The 19,545-nt window shown below is 41.0% G+C and overlaps 1 protein-coding gene across 10 annotated transcripts in view; it reads left to right on the top strand.

Annotated features, from left to right (window-relative positions):
* LOC5579867 (transcription initiation factor TFIID subunit 4) overlaps nucleotides 1–19,545 on the top strand; it is a 46,454-nt gene that overhangs the window by 22,443 nt on the left and 4,466 nt on the right. For 4 of the 10 annotated variants that reach the window (XM_021839852.1, XM_021839851.1, XM_021839858.1 and 1 more), the window contains exons 3-7: nucleotides 4,796–4,966; nucleotides 5,380–5,634; nucleotides 6,265–6,807; nucleotides 6,883–6,996; nucleotides 11,587–11,916. In XM_021839852.1, coding sequence (XP_021695544.1) covers nucleotides 4,796–4,966; nucleotides 5,380–5,634; nucleotides 6,265–6,807; nucleotides 6,883–6,996; nucleotides 11,587–11,916 — 1,413 coding nt within the window. The remainder of the gene's footprint in view (nucleotides 1–4,795; nucleotides 4,967–5,379; nucleotides 5,635–6,264; nucleotides 6,808–6,882; nucleotides 6,997–11,586; nucleotides 11,917–19,545) is intronic. The other 6 variants (XM_021839853.1, XM_021839854.1, XM_021839855.1 and 3 more) reach the window with 6 other exon arrangements.

Consider the following 19,545-nt stretch of genomic DNA (forward strand, 5'->3'; position numbering starts at 1 on the left):
TAGGCGGCCCATATTGCCCCGATTACCCCTATCTATTTTATGTCCGCACCAATGTTTTAAAATACATTTTTTTTCATTGTTTTTGATGATCATGGTATAGGATAAGCAATAAAATGAGAAGAATGAATATTCAGAACAACATACTTAGCTTAAAGTGATTTTTTTTTATCATACAATAAGCCGTGTTATTTCTGAAGTCTAGCGTCAACTAAAATTTCCCATATCAGTATCAAATATGCTTTCGATTGGCAACAAAGCACTTACTTCTGAAGTAAAATAAAAAACTGATTCAAATGCAATAAGTTTGAGACACTTTCAAGATTGTGTTTGGTATTGGAGGCCATCAATAACATCATAAAAATGCAATGCCAAAATGATATGTATCATAACCGGTTTGCAAGATTATGTTGGACCCATAATTTCAGAGATATAAATATAGCGGCTTATGTGTTCGGTACTGGGAAATCTGCCTCTACGGCTTGTCATCATATTATGTCTTGTCTTGCATTGATTCTTCTTATACTGATAATTCATAATGACCATCTAGATTTTTAAAATATATAAGTAACTAAAAATAAAAAATAGCATAAGTAACTATCTCGGGGATGGGATTCGTTCTCAGGTCCACGGTGTGAGAAGAGTTCGTTCTAACCTCTACATCAGGCCCGTTCCCAATATCATTTATCGATAATAATCGAAAAAGCACTGTTACAATGTAAACTAACTGAAACCCGAAAAAAATTGTTATGCATATTGCAAGCAATGTTTTTTTTTATAAGAGGAAAATCTGAAAACCGATAAAGTGTGCTCTGTTTTGAGGTGTACAGAAATGACATAGACATTACCCTTGGTCTAAAAACCATTTCTCCTGGTTCTGAGGTACCGTAATCCGGGGGCAAATTGATCACTTGAATTCAAAAATTGTCAAATTTATTTCGGTAAAATCAGTACTTCATTGATCTCTATCAGTTTATGCAATAGATTTTTTATAAAATAATATTTAACATTTCATAAAATTATTTTTAATATAATAAATTGAAAATGACACATTGGGGCGAAATTGATCACTATATAATAAAGCATATTTTAGTATGTAAAATTTCCCTATCTACTAAATTTGGGTCTCCTGAATCTGAAAATGATGTCAAAATTCTTACAACTCGTTTATATCATCATTTTATTGCAAAATAAAACATTGTAAATCTGCATAATACGCCTAAATGTATGCAATTTTCCTTGATATAAGCAATTTATTCAACAAAAAACGGTTTTACGAGCAAAAAAACTATTCTTATAATGCTGAACGATTTTAAAAATGAGTTCAGCAGTTCACACTGAAGCTAACACAACATTTTTAACACTCAAAGTTTACATGCAGGCCTAGCACCAGCGGGTTGTTTAGTGCCGATATTTCCAACTTTATTGCTAACACCTTCAAAAACTGTGAATATTTCTATGCAAAACTGACCTTAATAAATATGAAATAGTTTAGACATATATAAACTATAAAACATGGAATGTCTGTGATAGCAACAAAGTATTGAGCATCCTTGAAAGAAAACTATTTGATACCGACCTGATCAAATTCACCCCAGTGATTAATTTGTCCCCGGATTACGGTATTGAGGGGAGGGTAAGTGCACTATCTTAGAGGGGAAGAAAACCGGACTGTTTTGATTGAGAACGTAATTTAAACTATATTTAGTTTTTTTTTCAATTCAAATCTTAAATACTTCTATGATTGGTTTTACAACCACCCAGTTGCTTCGATCTCCATCATACTATAATTCTGCGCTATAATAGAGATAGCTCGGCAAGGTTTTGTTGTAGAAACCATCCTCGGGGAGGCTAATCTTCAGCAGCCGCCTCTTCTTCAGCGCGCGATAGGCGCTGCAGTTACAGCATAATGTGAGTTACAGTCATAGTTACTGCATTTCACAATCGGCTTCCACACATATCCTCTGGATTACATTGTCCGGGTACGTTTCCACTCGGCATGTAGCGAGTATGCGATCTCTCACAATGAAACACGGGCAGTCATACACAGCATGCTTCGCTGTTTCGTAATTCTGCTTGCCCAAATCTGTGCAGGTACTGTCTATAACAACCATGTCCTGACAGAAACTGCGTCAGATGGAAGTTCACTTCCCCATGGTTTCTTTTACACCAATCCGACACATGTTGTACTTGCCAATGGGTTCATCTACATTTAGTGGAGTTATCCCATTCCTGCTGAAAACCTTCGAGCGTTGTCTCTTTACACGCGTTGCGGATTCCTCTGGTATCTCTTTGGTTGAAGCATGAAACATCTTCCTTGGGCGACTTCTCTGCTATGATGCACATGACCTCCTTAGAAATCGTTCGGTATGCGCTTGCTACTCTTAAGCACATTATCCTGTACGTGCTTTCCAACCGCTTTAGGTTTCTGCTCGTTCTAAGCGCTTTTGATCAGATTGGTCCTCCATACCTTTGTATGGATAGCGCCACGCTTGCCAGGAGCTTGCGTTTGCTGGCAATTACAGCAGAGCTGTTAGACATCATCTTCGATAGCGTCGCTATAGTCGTAGATGTCCTTTTACAAGCATATTTAAAGTGGCTAACGAAGCTGAGCTTGTCAACGATCATTACCCCATGATGCCTAAGGGATCGCTTTGACTCTTTGGTGCAATCACCTACCTATTCAGCGCCTATTGTTTGGAAATGAGGCTATTGACCACCACCATCTCAGTAATTGTGACAGCCATTCATCAACTATGGAAATAGAGTGCACTGCTGTCAACTCTACTTCCAGTATCGATTCGCCATAGACCACTAGGCGAAGCACCCGTCGCAAGGGTCAGCCTCAGTACGTCATTGTACATCGCATTCCATAACATCGGGCCCAGGATTGAACTCCCGCGGTAATTTGAACACTTTTCTGCTTCTCCTCTATGTCATACAGTACAATCCTACCTTCAAAATATCTTTCTAGAAGCTCACACAACTGCACCTTGAAGCGATAGGTGTAAAGTATCTACTAATACAAAAAATGGCAATTTCGACAAAAATACCTAATCTTAATTTTGAGAATTGCGTTCGACTGGAGTCTATAAGTATCTTTCAATGGTTTTCGACTCTTTCATTCTAGAAAGGCGTTTTACTTTCTTATTTACTTTGCTACGTTTCGGTTTATATTTTACTTTCTTTAAGTTTATAAGTGTTATAGGATAACAAGGCAAGAGAAAGAAAATTCAATTATAAGAAAAAATAAAACATTTACGCTCAATTCATAGCTAAATATGTGGACCATCGAGCATAATTGGCGATGGCTCGCACACATATCTTGACCAATATAACCTGTTGCATTCGCCATAGCCGGCGTTGGGTGAAATAATCTTTCGTCGTCATCGTTTTCGCCACCGGCAAACCATCGTCTGGTGGCTGTCTGAGGCTTCGCGATGAAAGACCATACTGGCACTGCGCCAACGCAGATTCAATCCAGCATCCATACATTGGAATGCTGATATTATTTTTTCTCCAGTATCGTTCTTGTTGCACTGTTGAGCACGGAGCCGTAATTTTACGCCTTGTAACACTGTCACGATGGTCACAAGCGAACATCCAATATTGTTACCGAATATTTTTGATCCTCTAATATGTTTAAATGTTTCTTGTATAACTCACATATGTCATACGTAACTTCTTCTTCTTCTTCTTGGCATTACGTCCACACTGGGAAAAGTGCCTGTTTCTCAGCTTAGTGGTCAATGAGCACTTCCATGGTTATTAACTGAGAGCTTTCTTTGCCAAACTTGCTATTTTTGCATTGGTATATCGTGTGGCAGGTACGATCATATTCTATGCCCAGGGAAGTCAAGATAATTTTCATTACGAAAAGATCCTAGACCGAACGGGAATCGAACCCAGACGCCTTCAGCATGGCTTTGTAGCCGCGGACTCTAACCACTCGGCTTAGCCTTGTAACGTCCGCGACTACATAGTAGAACCATATTGATTATGTCTGGGTTCAATGCCCAATCAGTCCAGAATCTTTTCGTAATGCAAATTTCTTGGACTTCCATAGGCATAGAGTATCGTCGTCACACGTTACAGCAATGCGAAAATGACAACTATGGCAAAGGAAGTTCCCAGTTAATAACTGTGGAAGTATTCATAGAGCACAAAGCTAAGAAACAGGACGTAACGTCAAGAAGAACAATATACATGTCATAAAGATATTACAATAATGATTCTCATATAAATAAAGACGCTTATTTCCAATGAGCTCCTAGAAAATGAATTCTTTCACCAAATTATGTTGTTCATCGAAGATTACATCGTTCACCACTCAAAAAACGTCACCTGAGAACCTCTCAATTTCATACACGATCCATGCCGTACCGCTTCAGAAAACATATCTTTCTAGTTCTTGTAGATGTAACCAACAATCACGATCTCTTATAGCTACATTCCGTGTAAAAATAATGTGTTTGTTGTATGTAGTAGCTATTGCAGCAACTCTGCCCAAGTAGTTAAGCTAATCTTTCAGTCTAATCCTTCTCTTGCCATGACGCACCTAGCCTTTTTCCGCCCACTGTCGCCGCTTGGCAGCAGTTTTAATCCAATCAGATACCCTTGTTACAGTAACAATTGCATCAAATCCAATCGCAAATCGAAAAATAAACTAAAATTCTTCATCGTTATTTCTTTTTTCTTTCTTTACTTTCATTTTGAATCGTCCTTCGCATTGGTACTTTGCTAAAAAAAACTCGGTAATATCAAAATTACGATACGAAAACAAAACGCGTGAATGCAGGCCACACAAAACATTGTCGGCTTACCGGCTGGTGTACAAATTGTAAATGTTAGACCTGGCGCTCCACCCACGCAACAACAAGCACAGCAAAAAACTGTAGCCGCTGTATCACCTAGAGTTGTTATTGGTAGTCAGCAAATAGTTAGTACTAGACCACCAAATGCAAACGCTGTAAGAACCTTTCCTTACTCTACTTTTTCACTTTTGTTTTGTTATTTTTGTTTGTTTTCATTTTTATTTTTAAGTTTTCACTTTTTTTTGTTCAAAGTCGGTTTTATTGTTTTATTGTTTCGTTTTCATTCATTCAGCACATTCATGACATTGATTAATTAATCTGCCCCTCTCCCAAAGGAATGGAAACCAAAATTAAACCGATATTAATCCCTCGTTGTTGATATGCGGCATTTAAGCTAGTGTAATTGTTTTGGACAAAGATTTCTCACTGAATTAATTAATCAATATTAACCAAATTAATCATTAACATTTTCTATTTCTGTTATTTTGATGTTTGCTGTTGATAACTTGTCTTCGGATAAGAGATGTTCTAATTGATTTTTGTTCTATTCCCCCCATCGTGACGGCAGATCACACTAAGTGCCCTTCAAGGACAGCCGGGCTCGACGCTGCTACTGAAAAATGAGCAGGGCCAATTCCAGCTGCTACGGATCGGACCGGCACCGACCGGTGCACAGATTACACCCGCCAATATTACCGCCACGACGGGGACTAATCAGACGATACGGTTGCAAACTGTACCAGCTGTAAGTAGGTTTACCGGTCCTCCATTAGCCCTCCGCAAGACCATTGTCACCACGCAACAGGTGAAACAGAAGCAAAATGTAATTACCAAAGTCTTCCATCGTTGGTTGGCCTGTTTCAAAATATATTCTTCCTTTACTATTTATTGTTTTGTTATCATGATTTAGGTTTTGGTCTTCTATTTTCGATACGTTTGATTGTTTCCTACGATTGATATGGTTTTCCTATTCCTTAGATGATTTTATTTGTTTGAAATGTTTGACGATGCAGTTCTCTAATTTTATACAATTTCGTATTTATGTTTTTTTTTGTGTAAATTTCATTCAATAGAAATGGCTTTTATGGATGAAAGGAGATAATTGGTACTTACTTCACGTGACGCTATTAGGATTTCTCAGGAAATTGACGTTCCCCGGAAATCTCAATACTCTCCAGGCAAAATTCAAGCCAAAGAAAACGAGCATGGTTTCGTTTTCGTCGTCTTCAGTTTGCTTTCTACCCCGAGCTTTACCGTCCAAGTGAAACTAGCTTCCACATTATTGTTTCTCCTGTTGAGTTGCCGATTTGTGTCCTGATTCTACTTTATTGGTTCTCCGTTTGTATGATCGTTAGTAGTTTTGCATTAAGCATGTAACATTTGCACCGAACATGTAAAGTATCTAACAGTTTGCGAATCGTTTCTCGTTTCGGTTGACCACACACTTTGCCAGCAGCCCATTTCATCCGGTTCCGGTACGATCATCGTCAATTCGCAATCCATCACTACCACGCCAACCAGCTTCGTAACAACGCAGTCGACTCCGGTAGCCTCGGTGGCCCCTGTTCCGGCGCTGGCCGCCCAACAGCACATAACCATCTCGGCCGCAGCAGCCCAGTCATCTGCCTCAGCCGTGGCCACCGGTCAACCTACCGTGGTAGCTACTCAGCAACCACAGACCGTCGTAACCACCCAGCAACCACAACAACCTCAACAACCTGGCCAACCTGCAACGCAAACCGTGGTAGTTACGACCACAACCGGTGGACAAACTACACAGCAGCGCCAATCGTTAGATAATGCCAAAGAAAAGTGCAGGAAGTTTCTCACCAATCTGATCGAGCTGTCCAAACGGGAACCGAAACCCGTGGAGAAAAATGTCCGAACGCTTATCCAGGAGCTGGTGGATGCCAATGTCGAGCCGGAGGAGTTTTGCGAACGATTAGAGCGACTACTGAATGCCAGTCCGCAACCGTGTTTAATTGGTTTTCTCAAGGTAGAGATCCACTCGTCCGCCGAATTTGATTGATACAAACGCTAATCATTCTATTCTTATCTATACATTCTACAGAAAAGTTTACCACTCTTGCGGCAATCTCTTGTGACCAAAGAGATCACGATCGAAGGCATTAACCCGCCCTCGGCAAACGTGGCCTTCTCCGGCTCGCCGTTAACGCAAATACCTGTAAGTTTTCTAGCTAATCTGCTTGACAAAGAATTCGATCGAGCGAGTCCTGACCTGAATCTGGGGGATGATTTCGATCGATGCTTTGAAAGACATCAAGCGACCAAAACTTTGAAGAACTAGAATAATGCGGAAGGTTTGCGGAACTCTTCTCTTTTTTTTACGAGACGGTGACTAAGACTTGGACCGTTTGCTAAATTTATGTAGGATGTCCTGTTGGACTTGCCAATTTGGACGTTTATTAGAGAACCCACCAAAGTGAAATCACGTTCGTTAAAGTTAATCTATATAAATAAAAATGGAGTGGTGTTTGTATGTCACGAAATGACTTAAACACGGGTCAACGGATTGGCGCAAGTTTTTCACCGTAACACTCCAAATGGGATGCGACGTGTTTGTGCGAGGAAAAAGTTCGCGAAAGTTTCCGGAATAATTGGGAAATTGGAAAATACTAAGGTTCATTTTGTATGGGGGAATTCTTGACGTTTTCCAACAGCCTACTTGATGGCAAGACGAAGTTTGCCGGGACCACTAGTTATAAATAATCATTGTTGACTTGTTTCTATATTAGCATTAAGCATTTCGCACAAATTCGTAGGTGGTACAGTCCTAGACCATTGTATGAGGGTTGCCTCCTTCCCGTCCGTTTGGGGTTAACCTCTAATTCTTAGACAAGATTGACGCATCCTCCAATAGTCGAGAGCTGTCCTGGCCACGTCCTTGCGAAAGCTGGGTAATGGGAAAGGATGATTGATTGAACACCTACTTAAGAAAGATGCAGAGAACTCTACGACCTCTCGTAGGTGTTACGGGATGTTGTGGAATGTTGATGGAAAGGGTAGTGCCATGGGATACGTTTGGTAGACGTTGGCAGACAAATGAATTATTTACGCAATACGATCATGCGCTGCTAATTAGAATAAACTCACCAAATTCCTTTTTCGAAAATCCGCGCACTGTCGCTCCTCTAATAATGACCAGTAGTGTGAGCCGTAACTTAGCACTGCCCATCACGCACTGCAGTTCTTAATCCATCCCGAATCGAGCATCCACGAACCATTTTTTGAATCAACATGCACGGGAGATAAAAAAAATGAGTCACGCGGAACGAATTCAATTGATGGTGTCAATACAGAGCACTCTCGAGCAAAACGCAAGCAAATCGAATAAAAGTAAAAAAACAAAACTTCACAAAACATCTTCAGATATAATCTTCGATAAAAACACATCTATCACTTCGAAAAACATGTTTCCACAGAACATTTGCACGTGGCGTAGCACCGCCGAATCTAATTTTCACCACATGGCTTGCTGCGATCCCCATTGTTGACTTGTTTCTATATAGTTATAAATAAAGTCAACTTTCTTTTAGAAATGGTTTTATACTCAAACTACTGTAGAACAAGTGGGAGCAGTCGTTTTAGAGAGTTTTTCGATAGAACTACAGGCTCTCTAACATCAAAGATATTGATTAATTCTGGGATCGGATACTCGGATTTCAAGTAGGGTCCTCTCGATTTATTAACCGATACATAAATATGTCTGCTATCACAGTTCTCCTTTCGGGAGCTGTCTTCCGATTAACAACACAATTACATTCCCATTGTGCGTGTTCTTTCACTTCCTGACAGCCTAAGCCACAACAGGGCATTACAATTTTCGATATTTTGCATAACTTTTTGCACTAGACGCAAGACAACATTACATTTTTCTTCTTGTATGAAACAAATTGAAATATGAAAGATATATTTTGGTAAATAACGATACTCAAGTGAAAAAATATGCTTTGTGTATGCTCCCATTGTGCTAAAATCGTTAGAAAAATCACTGCGAATTGCTTATTTTCTCGAATAATAGCAAGCTTGATAGAGTTACTTCATTGAAATATATTTTTCCAGATAACGCAAAAGTTGTTATACGTTGGGAAGCATGGCCAAATTTGTTACTTATGCCAATCCTTTCTTACCCACGGCTTTGATCGGCTAAAAGCGTTTTTTTTTTTAATTCTTGAACAATGTTGCAAATGCACAAAATTTTCGAGATAAGTTTAAAAAATGCCAATGGTTTATCAATAGTTTTACTATTGAGGAGGTTAGAAGCAAAAACCTAGTTTTAAGAAAATCGACTTTGAAGTTTCTTCAACAATTTTTTCATTCATGCAAACTGTATTGAAGCCAAAAAATCAAGTCAATCCTCTACGAATCATGTATTTTTCATCTGTTGTACCATTGAAGTTTAAAAACAGTAGATTTTTTAAGTATGCTTAACTCAAGACCGACCAAATGTCACTTACATCCTTTTGCGTTTGGGAACCTCTACTGGAACAGCTAGTGGACTTTTGGATAGATCTCGCGTAACAATTGAAAAGGGCCAATCCTCAAAGAGTAGACTCTGAGAAAATTCGATTTGAATATTGTTCATCACATTTTCAATTCCTATTTCTCAGTATTCAAATCAATCAATGTGATTTCTTGCTCGTTGTGTGACAATTTACTACTACTACACGCTTATAATCGATTTTAATCTGAAAACTGACAAAAATGTAAAAAAAATGATTAGTTTAAATCTCGCGTAACATTTCTAAAGGGCCAATCCTCAGATCGTTGACTCTGAGAAAATTCAATTTGAACATTATTCACCACATTTTCAATTCCTATTTCTCAGTATTCAAATCAATCAATGTGATTTCTTGCTAGTTGAGTGACGATTTACTATTACTACACACTAATAATCGATTTTATTCTGAAAACTGACAAAAATGCGGAAAAAATGATGAGTTTAAATGCTTGGCCCATTTTTGATTTTAAACAAGGCATGGGCCTTTTTTATTGGCCAAAATAGAATTTTATAAGCGTGCTTGGCCCAAGGCTAGGCCTTTTCGGTTTTCAATGAATGAGCAAGAGAGAGTCATTGGCCTCTCACCATGCTAAGGCCAATGACAGTTTGCGAAATTTTCCGATTGTAGGCCTTCTTGATGGAGCGAGAACCAATCATTGGCCTTTTCGAGCGGGGGCCAATGAATGATTTGGAAAAAAGCGGTTATTGGCCGTTTTGAAAACCGAGTTTATAACGGTAAGTTTTATGATTATGTTGACAATGTTTGCATAGTTTGTGGGTGTTGGGAGGTGCTATCGAATGGTATCAAAACCCGATTTGTTTACAATTTGATCATTGGCCCTTTAGAATTGTTACGCGAGAAATGCTTGGCCCATTTTCGATTTTTACCAAGGTATGGGCCTTTTTTATTGGTCAAATTGAATATTATTAGCATGCTTGGCCCAAGAGCGAGAACCGATCATTGGTCGTTTCGAGCAGGGGGCCAATGAATGATTTGGAAAAAAGCGGTTATTGGCCGTTTTGAAAATCGAGTTTATACCGGAAAGTTTTATGATTATGTTGACAATGTTTGCATAGTTTGTGGGTGTTGGAAGATACTTTTGAATGGTATCAAAACCCGATTTGTTTGCAATTTGATCATTGGCCCTTTAGAATTGTTACGCGAGAGATCTGATGTTGCATAGGTATACTCCACTGCACTGTGACGTCACGCATCAATTTTGACAGGTACTGGTCCTGTTGTTTACAGTTTGGACTTAGTACTTTTTTCGAATCATTCTTAATTTCGTGAAAGTTTGCTGCGAGGAGAGGTCAAAGTCCGAAACGTAAACAACAGGACCAGCAGCTGTCAAATAGGTGAGGTTAGGCTCGTAATATGCAGCGCTCTATAGCATTCATCTTATTCGTTTTGTCTCTAGTTCGTCGAAAATCCATTGACGAATAAAAGTTAGGTTAGATTTTGCAAAATCTATTTTGAAAATTCAAGATTGCAATTGCCAGACAACTTTAATTGTAATGAAAATTTAGGAAAAATAGAAGTTATTAATATATTGAACAATTTAACATCATTTAGGCGATAGCAAGTCAGAATTAGCTTATTCAATTTCCATGTTTTCAGAAACATCGTCAATGAAGCTTTGGAGCTACCAAGGGGAAAGAGTGGGTTAAGATCAAGATCCATGGAAGCCAAGCCTCAAAATTTCAAAGCACAAAACTAGAGAAAAAAAAACCGTTGATCAATCAAATTTTCAACACAAACGGTTGTCTGCTTCTCTAGATTTGTGCTCGGAAAATTAGAGGTTTTGCTTGGATGTATTTTTATCTTATTTGAATGGAACACATCATATTAAAAATATGAGTAATTTACGATACGATAATTTATCATACAGGAGCTACTCTAATTCGCCGAAAATCGTTCGACATAAAGTCAATAGGCATGACTGTTTCACGTATTCATAGTACTACACGAACAAGCTACGTGAAGAATAAATTAGTTGATAGATAGGGTTCAATTCAAGCGGGAAAACCAAAAATAGTACATAACCGGGAGAACCCTAAAGAAAAGTATGCTGATTTTCAAGAAACATTTAAGATTTAAGCTCATAAATAAGGAAACCTTGTAAAAATTTATCAGTTTTGTTCGCTTCATCATGAGGGTTTCTGTCGGACATATCGTCTTAAAATCGAATGTGATTTTATGCTAAAACTGTTGTAAACGATCCCTTTGATTAACGCTTTTCCACCAACTTTTAGGCCCAAATACGTCCTGTAACGCAAACCATCGTCACCCAGAACAGCATGGTCGGTCAGACGCAAATCCGTATGCTAACAACCCAATCGGGGGCCACGACAGTGCCCCGGATAGGGCAGACGACGATACGACCTGCCGCACCGGTACGGATACAGGCACCTCTCCACCAACAACCCCAGCATACGGTCACCACTGTTGCAAGTGGGCCCCGGCAAATCACTGCCCAGCAGATACGACCAAATGCCACGGCCACCGTAGGCCATACCACTATTGTGCAAACGAGCCAGCAGCTGCCTCAGACGATCTCAACGACACCCCCGGCGCTACTTCCGGTAAGTGTAACCACGTTCTGCAAGTGTGGTTTAAGCACACTTTTGTAGCACCATCACTTCTCTATCGCAATGTCATATGATCCTTTTTCCCCTTAGTTCCACTTTTCCTTACAGCAGTTTCTCAGAGAAATTTAGTATCGTATCATTCCTTTTTTAGTTCAAATCTCAAATAAATGTAGAAACCTTTCCCTATCCGTATATATTGTTGTTGTTAGTGTTGTTCCTATTGTTGGACAAGAGGTTTGAGTGCTGTTTAAATTCTCCTTATTGTTTTTTGGCGTCCTTTCGTTGCCTCTTACGTTACTCCTCCTCTACTATTTATTATAATCAAAATTAACATATCCACGCATTGACCACTTGTACACAGACATACCCACAAATACACGCATACATACACACTTCACCCGAAACACGTGGAAGAGCTTGCTTTTTTACATCTTCTTTTTTTTTTGACAAACATTCTGAAATACACAAACAACTACTTCTGGTTGATTCGATGTTTATTACCTCATCCCTTCACAGTAGCAAGTTTGTATATTTCAAGTAGTCAAGTTTGAACAGTAGAAAGGAAAAGAAACTAGATAATGAACTTGCTTGTGCTTATTAAACTTTGTAGAAAAAGTAGATAAATATTTAGAAAAATAATGTATACTAGATTGGAGTTTTGATTTTTACGATATTCTTACATGAGTATCAACTTAATATTTTTTTTTCGAGCGTAGAGTTTGTTTTAGCTTTGTTCCTTAAATATTTTACAGTTCATTTAATTGCGGAGTTCGACTATATTAATTGCTGTTACTTGCTGCTGGACCATAACGGAACGCTGTTAATAGAAGAAGTTACATACGTTTAATAGTTTCTCATAGGTGTAAAACATGCATGACGCCGGTTCGTTTCGCTGCTGTTAAAATTTTATTGTATATTTTCCACTTAATACTAATAAATGGAGTCGTTTTAGCAATTTGCCTTTTGGAAACAACCTTATCCTAACAATTAAAAAATTGGTTTGATATGCTTTATCTAATGTTATTGCCTCTTTTAAAACAAATTTATACAAAGAAATAGGTTAGTATAGTGTAAAGCAGACCACTCGAGGAAGCTGATAAAACCCTTATTTTTATTTATAATTACTACTAGAACCCTTTTCTTTGCTGTGGTAGTTGGTGATGGTTCCGGAGCGGTTCGTTTCGTTCGTTTCAATATATTTACAATAACCAGATTAGGTATGAGCCTTTAGCATATTTGCCCGCGATTTTGTATACTTTTTGCTATGTTTATCCGGTTTACTTTTAATCTTATGATTTATTCCATTTTATATCTGCATGACCCTGCCCTATTTACATTATTGCAAAGCATATGACTGAATGTGAGATGTACAAAAAAAATCTTGTTTCCCCCAATATTTCGTTACTGCATCCTAGTTAGCATCATTAGGAAATGAACACTAAATTTCTCTCTGCTGAAAACTTTCTCTCTCTGATACGTGAAAAACCTGTCCATCCCAGAACGTTGTCTAGAATTGTGTGCATCGAAAGTGTAAGTCTACAAGTTTAGTCTAGTTTTGGGCATCATCGGCATCAGTAACCTATTCCGAATATATTTTTGTGACAGTTTTTATTCCTCGGCAATAATTTATTGATATAGGTAATGATAAAATATAAGGCGCTCCAATAGCCTTAGCGTTAAACGCGCAGCTGTTCAGCGAGACCGAGCTAAGGGTCGTAGGTCGTATTTTCTCGACTTCTTTGGGCATAGAGTACCTTTGTGCCTGTCACACGATATACGCATTCAAAAATGGTAAATTGACAAAGGAAGCTCTCATTTAATAACTGAAACTGGAAGTGCTCATAAGAACACTAGTTGGGAAGAAGGCTCTGTTCCAGTTGGGACGTAACGCCAGAAACGACGAGGAGAAATGTAACACGCATCTAGTTATGATTTCTGATATGTTCAAGTGGCCTTTTACAAAACTGCATAAACTATTATTCGAGACTTGGCGCAGAACTTTATGATCCGTGTCTCGATATCGAATGTTGCGTTTATGTCTATTCATGACTAGAACGTTGGCTGTTTGCTCTTGAGTTTGGTTAATCTTTGCTGGTGATTTCCTGCGGATTTCGGATAGTTCTCTGCGAGCTTCTTTATTCTTAACACGGTAGCGCTATGTTTTTTTCCCTTAGCCGTTTCTGCTACATATTTGCTCAGTGAACCGCCATCGCACTCCAAATCAGAAATAGGTTATGGTAGAATTACTGCAGTAGAATTTCCATGAATAAGTCTTCTACTAACTCAAAATCGAGTATTGGAATTACACTTAGAATACAATTTCAAGATCACTAAGGTGAATCCCCTTCTACAGCTAGCCAAAGCATTTCTGTTGAACTCAATGTTTGCATGACTCGATGGTCCTCCACGATAACGACTCATGGTGAATTGCCGAATATATAAAAAACTTTCAAGATCTTTGGCACATTTATGAAGAGATTCTTGTGTAAAACCACCAGAAAGCTAGATTTTACTGATACTTTCAACATTTTTTTCTTAGATTTATGGAGTGATTCTTAGAATTCACCTCTGTTTTTGCTCTCTTGTTCGAAAATTTCGGTAAATTCCTTTAGCTTCTACGAAGTAAATTATTTGCAAAATACAAACGGGCCTTCCTTAGTCTAGTGCTAAAGTCCGCGGCTACAAAGCAAAGCCATGCTGAAGATGTCTGGGTTTGATTCCCGGTCGAAAAAGGATCTTTTCGTGATGAAAATGTCATTGACTTCCCTGGATATTGAGTATTGTTGTACCTGCCCCACAATATACGAATGAGGAAATGGCAACTTTTGTAGCTCTCATTTAATAACAGTTAAGAACACTAAGCTGAGTAGCAAACTATCCCAAAAGGGGGCGTTATTCCAAGAATGAGGTAAGATTAATGCGATCATTATCGTTATTGTTTACAAAATTGTCAGATTTCTCTTAATGGTTTTGTCGCATTCTGTTGGAAATCTTCGCCACATATTGGACAATTTTTTTCTGACATTCCTAAAAGATTTCATGACCTTTGGTGGATATCTTTCATGATCCTTGGTGGATTGATATGTCGTCCCATGCAAGATCGTCAGTGAAACATTATCCAATTCCTATATGAAAGATCATTAACCAATTACTTGCAAACACTTTCACAAACTTCAGACGAGGTCGCAACTGAATTAGAATAGATTTGTGAGTTGTTTTTTTTATCAGAGATTCCTAAACCGCACAGTTTATTACAAGTGTGCAAGTGTAGCGGTATCTAGATAAAGATTCTTCACCTGCCAGAAACCAATTTACCTCGGGACTCATTTTTTAAGAATAGCGTTGGTTCGAATTCTCTCATTCCCATGATAGCCCCAGAGCATTATTGATTTTCGATAAATACGAGACAAATCAATTTACATGGATACTAAGCCCACAGGGAATTTCCAAACAGACCCCTGACAAAATAATACAGAGAATGTGAGGATGTTGTACCACTGACGATTAGCTGATCGTCCAGTCCATTTTTTATATATGGTACAGAATGCACAGGCATCCCTGGAACCACTCGGCAAACTTCTTCTCCTAGTCGAATTAAACATTCTTACAGGGGATCAGCCTCTGCAGGACTAACCTTCTGTAGCCGACTTTTGCCGAAGACGATGTAATGACGTTGAACAAGTTGTACAATTTATTAACGTTGCAGACGACATTAATCATTTCATGGAGATAAGTAAAAACGAACGACCTACAATTTTTTCAAAACGAAATTGACGCTTTTTCATCTGGTGTAACAAAAATCTGTTGGACTACAGTGTTAAAAAATGCAACTCTATCGCATTTACGAAAAAGCAACACATAATCAATGAATCAAACCCTAGGTGGTAAAACTGTTGATAGCTGCAATCAGGTTAGGGATTCAGGCGGTATCTTTGACTCTACGTTATCATTTACTAAACAGTACAATAATGTAATCTATAAAGCTAAAATATGCTCAGATTCATAAAACGTTTTAGTTTGTATTTTAAAGACCCTTACACAATTAAAACGCAGTACGTTACATATGTGAGGCCTCCCATTGAATATTGTAGTATTTTTTCAGCCTTAAATCAAGATGTAGGGAAAGTGTACCAGTTATGGCCATAGTGGTTCCCTATTTGGCCATATGTAAAATTTTGATAACTTTCACATTTTAAATCTTTTTGGATGTTTTAACATCAAGATATATCTTAAACCTAACTACTTACTTATTTGGCTTTACATCAATTATCTTGATAAAGCCTCGCCAACAATATTTCGCCAATTCCCTCGGTTCATGGCCGCTTCTCTCCATCCTCGACTGAGACCCACGCTCTCCAGGTCCTGGTGTACCTGGTCCATCTACCTAGCTCGCTGCGCCCCACGCCTTCTTGTTCCGACCGGATTCGTGGCGAACACCATCTTTACAGGGTTGTTGTCCGGCATTCTTGCAACATGCCCTGCCCAGCGTATCCTTCCAGCTTTAGCTACCTTCACGATACTGGGTTCGCCGTAGAGTTGAGCGAGCTCGTGGTTCATCCTTCGCCGCCACACGCCGTTCTCCTGCACGCCGCCGAAGATCGTCCTTAGCACTCGGCGTTCGAAAACCCCAAGAGCTTGCAAGTCCTCCTCGAGCATAGTCCACGCCTCATGCCCATAGAGGACTACCGGTCTTATGAGCGTTTTGTACATCGTGCATTTGGTGCGGGGGTGAATCTTTCTTGACCGCAGTTTCTTCTGGAGCCCATAGTAGGCACGACTTCCGCTGATGATGCGCCTTCGTATTTCCCGACTAACATTGTTGTCAGCCGTCAACAAGGATCCGAGGTAGACGAACTCGTCCACCACCTCGAAGGTATCCCCGTCTATCGTAACACTGCTTCCTAGGCGGGTCCTGTCGCGCTCAGTTCAGCCAACCAGCATGTACTTTGTTTTCGACGCATTCACCATTAGCCCGACTTTTGTTGCTTCGCGTTTCAGGCGGGTGAACAAATCTGCCACCGTTTCAAATTTTCTCCCAATAATATCCATGTCGTCCGCGAAGCAAACAAATTGTCCGGATCTCGTGAAAATCGTGCCTCGACTGTTAAGTCCGGCACTCCGCATGACACCTTCAAGCGCAATATTGAACAACAGGCACGAAAGTCCGTCGCCCTGTCGTAGTCCCCGCCGAGACTCGAACGAACTGGAGTGTTCGCCCGAGATCTTCACGCAGTTTTGCACACCGTCCATCGTTGCTCTGATCAATCTTGTGAGCTTCCCGGGAAAGCTGTTCTCGTCCATGATTTTCCATAGCTCTATGCGGTCGATACTATCGTATTCCGCCTTGAAATCGATGAACAAATGGTGCGTAGGGACCTGGTACTCACGGCATTTCTGGAGGATTTGCCGCACGGAAAAGATCTGGTCCGTTGTCGAGCGGCCGTCGATGAAACCTGCTTGATAACTTCCCACGAACTCGTTTGCTATAGGTGATAGACGACGGAAGAGAATCTGGGATAGCACTTTATAGGCGGCGTTTAGGATGGTGATTGCACGATAATTTTCGCACTCCAGTTTGTCGCCCTTTTTGTAGATAGGGCATATAACGCCTTGCTTCCACTCCTCCGGTAGCTGTTCCGTTTCCCAGATTCTGACTATCAGCCGATGCAGACAAGCGGCCAACCTGTCCGGGCCCATCTTGATGAGTTCGGCTCCGATACCATCCTTGCCAGCGGCTTTGTTGTTCTTGAGCTGTTGAATGGCATCCTTAACTTCCCCCATCGTGGGAGCTGGTTGATTTCCGCTGTCCGCTGTGCTGACGTAGCCATCGCCTTCGCTGTCCTGACCTTCTGTGCCTGTGTTCTCTGCGCCATTCAGGTGTTCATCGTAGTGCTGCTTCCACCTTTCGATCACCTCGCGTCCGTCCGTCAAGATGCTCCCATCCTTATCCCAGCACATCTCAGCTCACGGCACGAAGCCTTTGCGGGATGTGTTGAGCTTCTGATAGAACTTCCGCGTTTCTTGAGAACGGTACAGCAACTCCATCTCTTGGCATTCCACCTCTTCCAGGCGGCGCTTTTTGTCCCGGAATAGGCGGGTTTGCTGTTTCCGCTTCAGTCTGTATCGTTCCACGTTTTGCCGCGTACCATGCTGCAGCATTGCAGCCCGCGCTGCATTCTTCTCCTCTAAAACCTCCTGGCACTCCTCGTCGAACCAATCGTTTCTTGAGCTCCGTTCCACATATCCGACAACGCTTTCGGCAGCGTCGTTAATGGCTGCTTTGACTGTCCTCCAGCAGTCCTCAAGAGGGGCCCTATCGAGCTCGCCCTCATCCGGCAACGCTGCCTCAAGATGCTGCGCGTACGCATTGGCGACATCCGGTTGTTTCAGCCGCTCGAGATTGTACCGGGGCGGGCGTCGGTACCGTACATTGTTGATGACGAATAGTTTTGGGCGCAGTTTCACCATCACCAGGTAGTGGTCGGAGTCAATGTTGGCGCCACGATAGGTTCTGACGTCGGTTATGTCGGAGAAGTGCCGTCCATCGATCAAAACGTGGTCGATTTGCGATTCTGTCTGCTGGGGTGATCTCCAGGTGTACCGATACGGGAGGCTGTGCTGGAAATAGGTGCTACGAATGGCCATGTTCTTGGAGGCGGCAAAATCTATCAGTCGTAGGCCGTTCTCGTTCGTCAGCCGGTGGGCGCTGAACTTTCCAATCGTCGGTCTGAACTCCTCCTCCTGGCCAACCTGAGCGTTCAAATCTCCTATGATGATCTTGACGTCGTGGCTTGGGCAGCGGTCGTACTCGCGTTCGAGCTGCGCGTAAAATGCGTCCTTGTCATCATCAGTGCTTCCGGAGTGTGGGCTATGCACGTTGATTATGCTGAAGTTAAAGAATCGGCCTTTGATTCTTAACTTGCACATTCGTTCATTGATCGGCCACCACCCGATCACGCGCCTTTGCATATCACCCATCACTATGAAAGCTGTTCCCAGCTCGCATGTGTTGCCGCAGCTCTGGTAGATGGTATGATTACCTCTAAACGTTCGCACCAATGCTCCTGTCCAGCACACCTCCTGCAGCGCTACGATGTCGAAACCGCGGGTCTTCAGTACATCGGAGAGTATGCGAGTACTTCCAATGAAGTTGAGAGATTTGCAGTTCCACGTACCGAGTTTCCAATCGCTAGTCCATTTTCGTCGCTGTGGTCTTTGCCGATTGTTCCGGTCCGTATTCTCTCGTTGACGTTCCTGTGCTGATGTGTTTTTACGGTTGGCTTGCAGGGCCTGACACCAACCCCCTAGATTTCCGGAGGACCATTCCCCCTTAATGTTCGGAGGGCCATAGTGCGCAGTTTAGCTTAGAGTCCTTCTCTGGCACTCGGACGATGATCAGCCGCCCCTGACATGGGGAACAGACGCTGTTGTGAGCCGCTCCTAACGTGGAGTACAGACGCTCCAGGTTTGCAAAAGCAAACCCCCCCTTCCCTGTCAGCATACGACCAAAGTTCCCACCGGGGGTTGGTTACCCGATCTTCCCCAAGGTTACTCGTACCCCGGCCAGTACCACGAGGAGGTAGGGATAGGAGTTGCTGGGCAAGAGGCTAAGGACCGCACAAA

This window comes from Aedes aegypti, chromosome 2 (assembly GCF_002204515.2).
Source record: "Aedes aegypti strain LVP_AGWG chromosome 2, AaegL5.0 Primary Assembly, whole genome shotgun sequence".
Taxonomy (NCBI): Eukaryota; Metazoa; Arthropoda; class Insecta; order Diptera; family Culicidae; genus Aedes; species Aedes aegypti.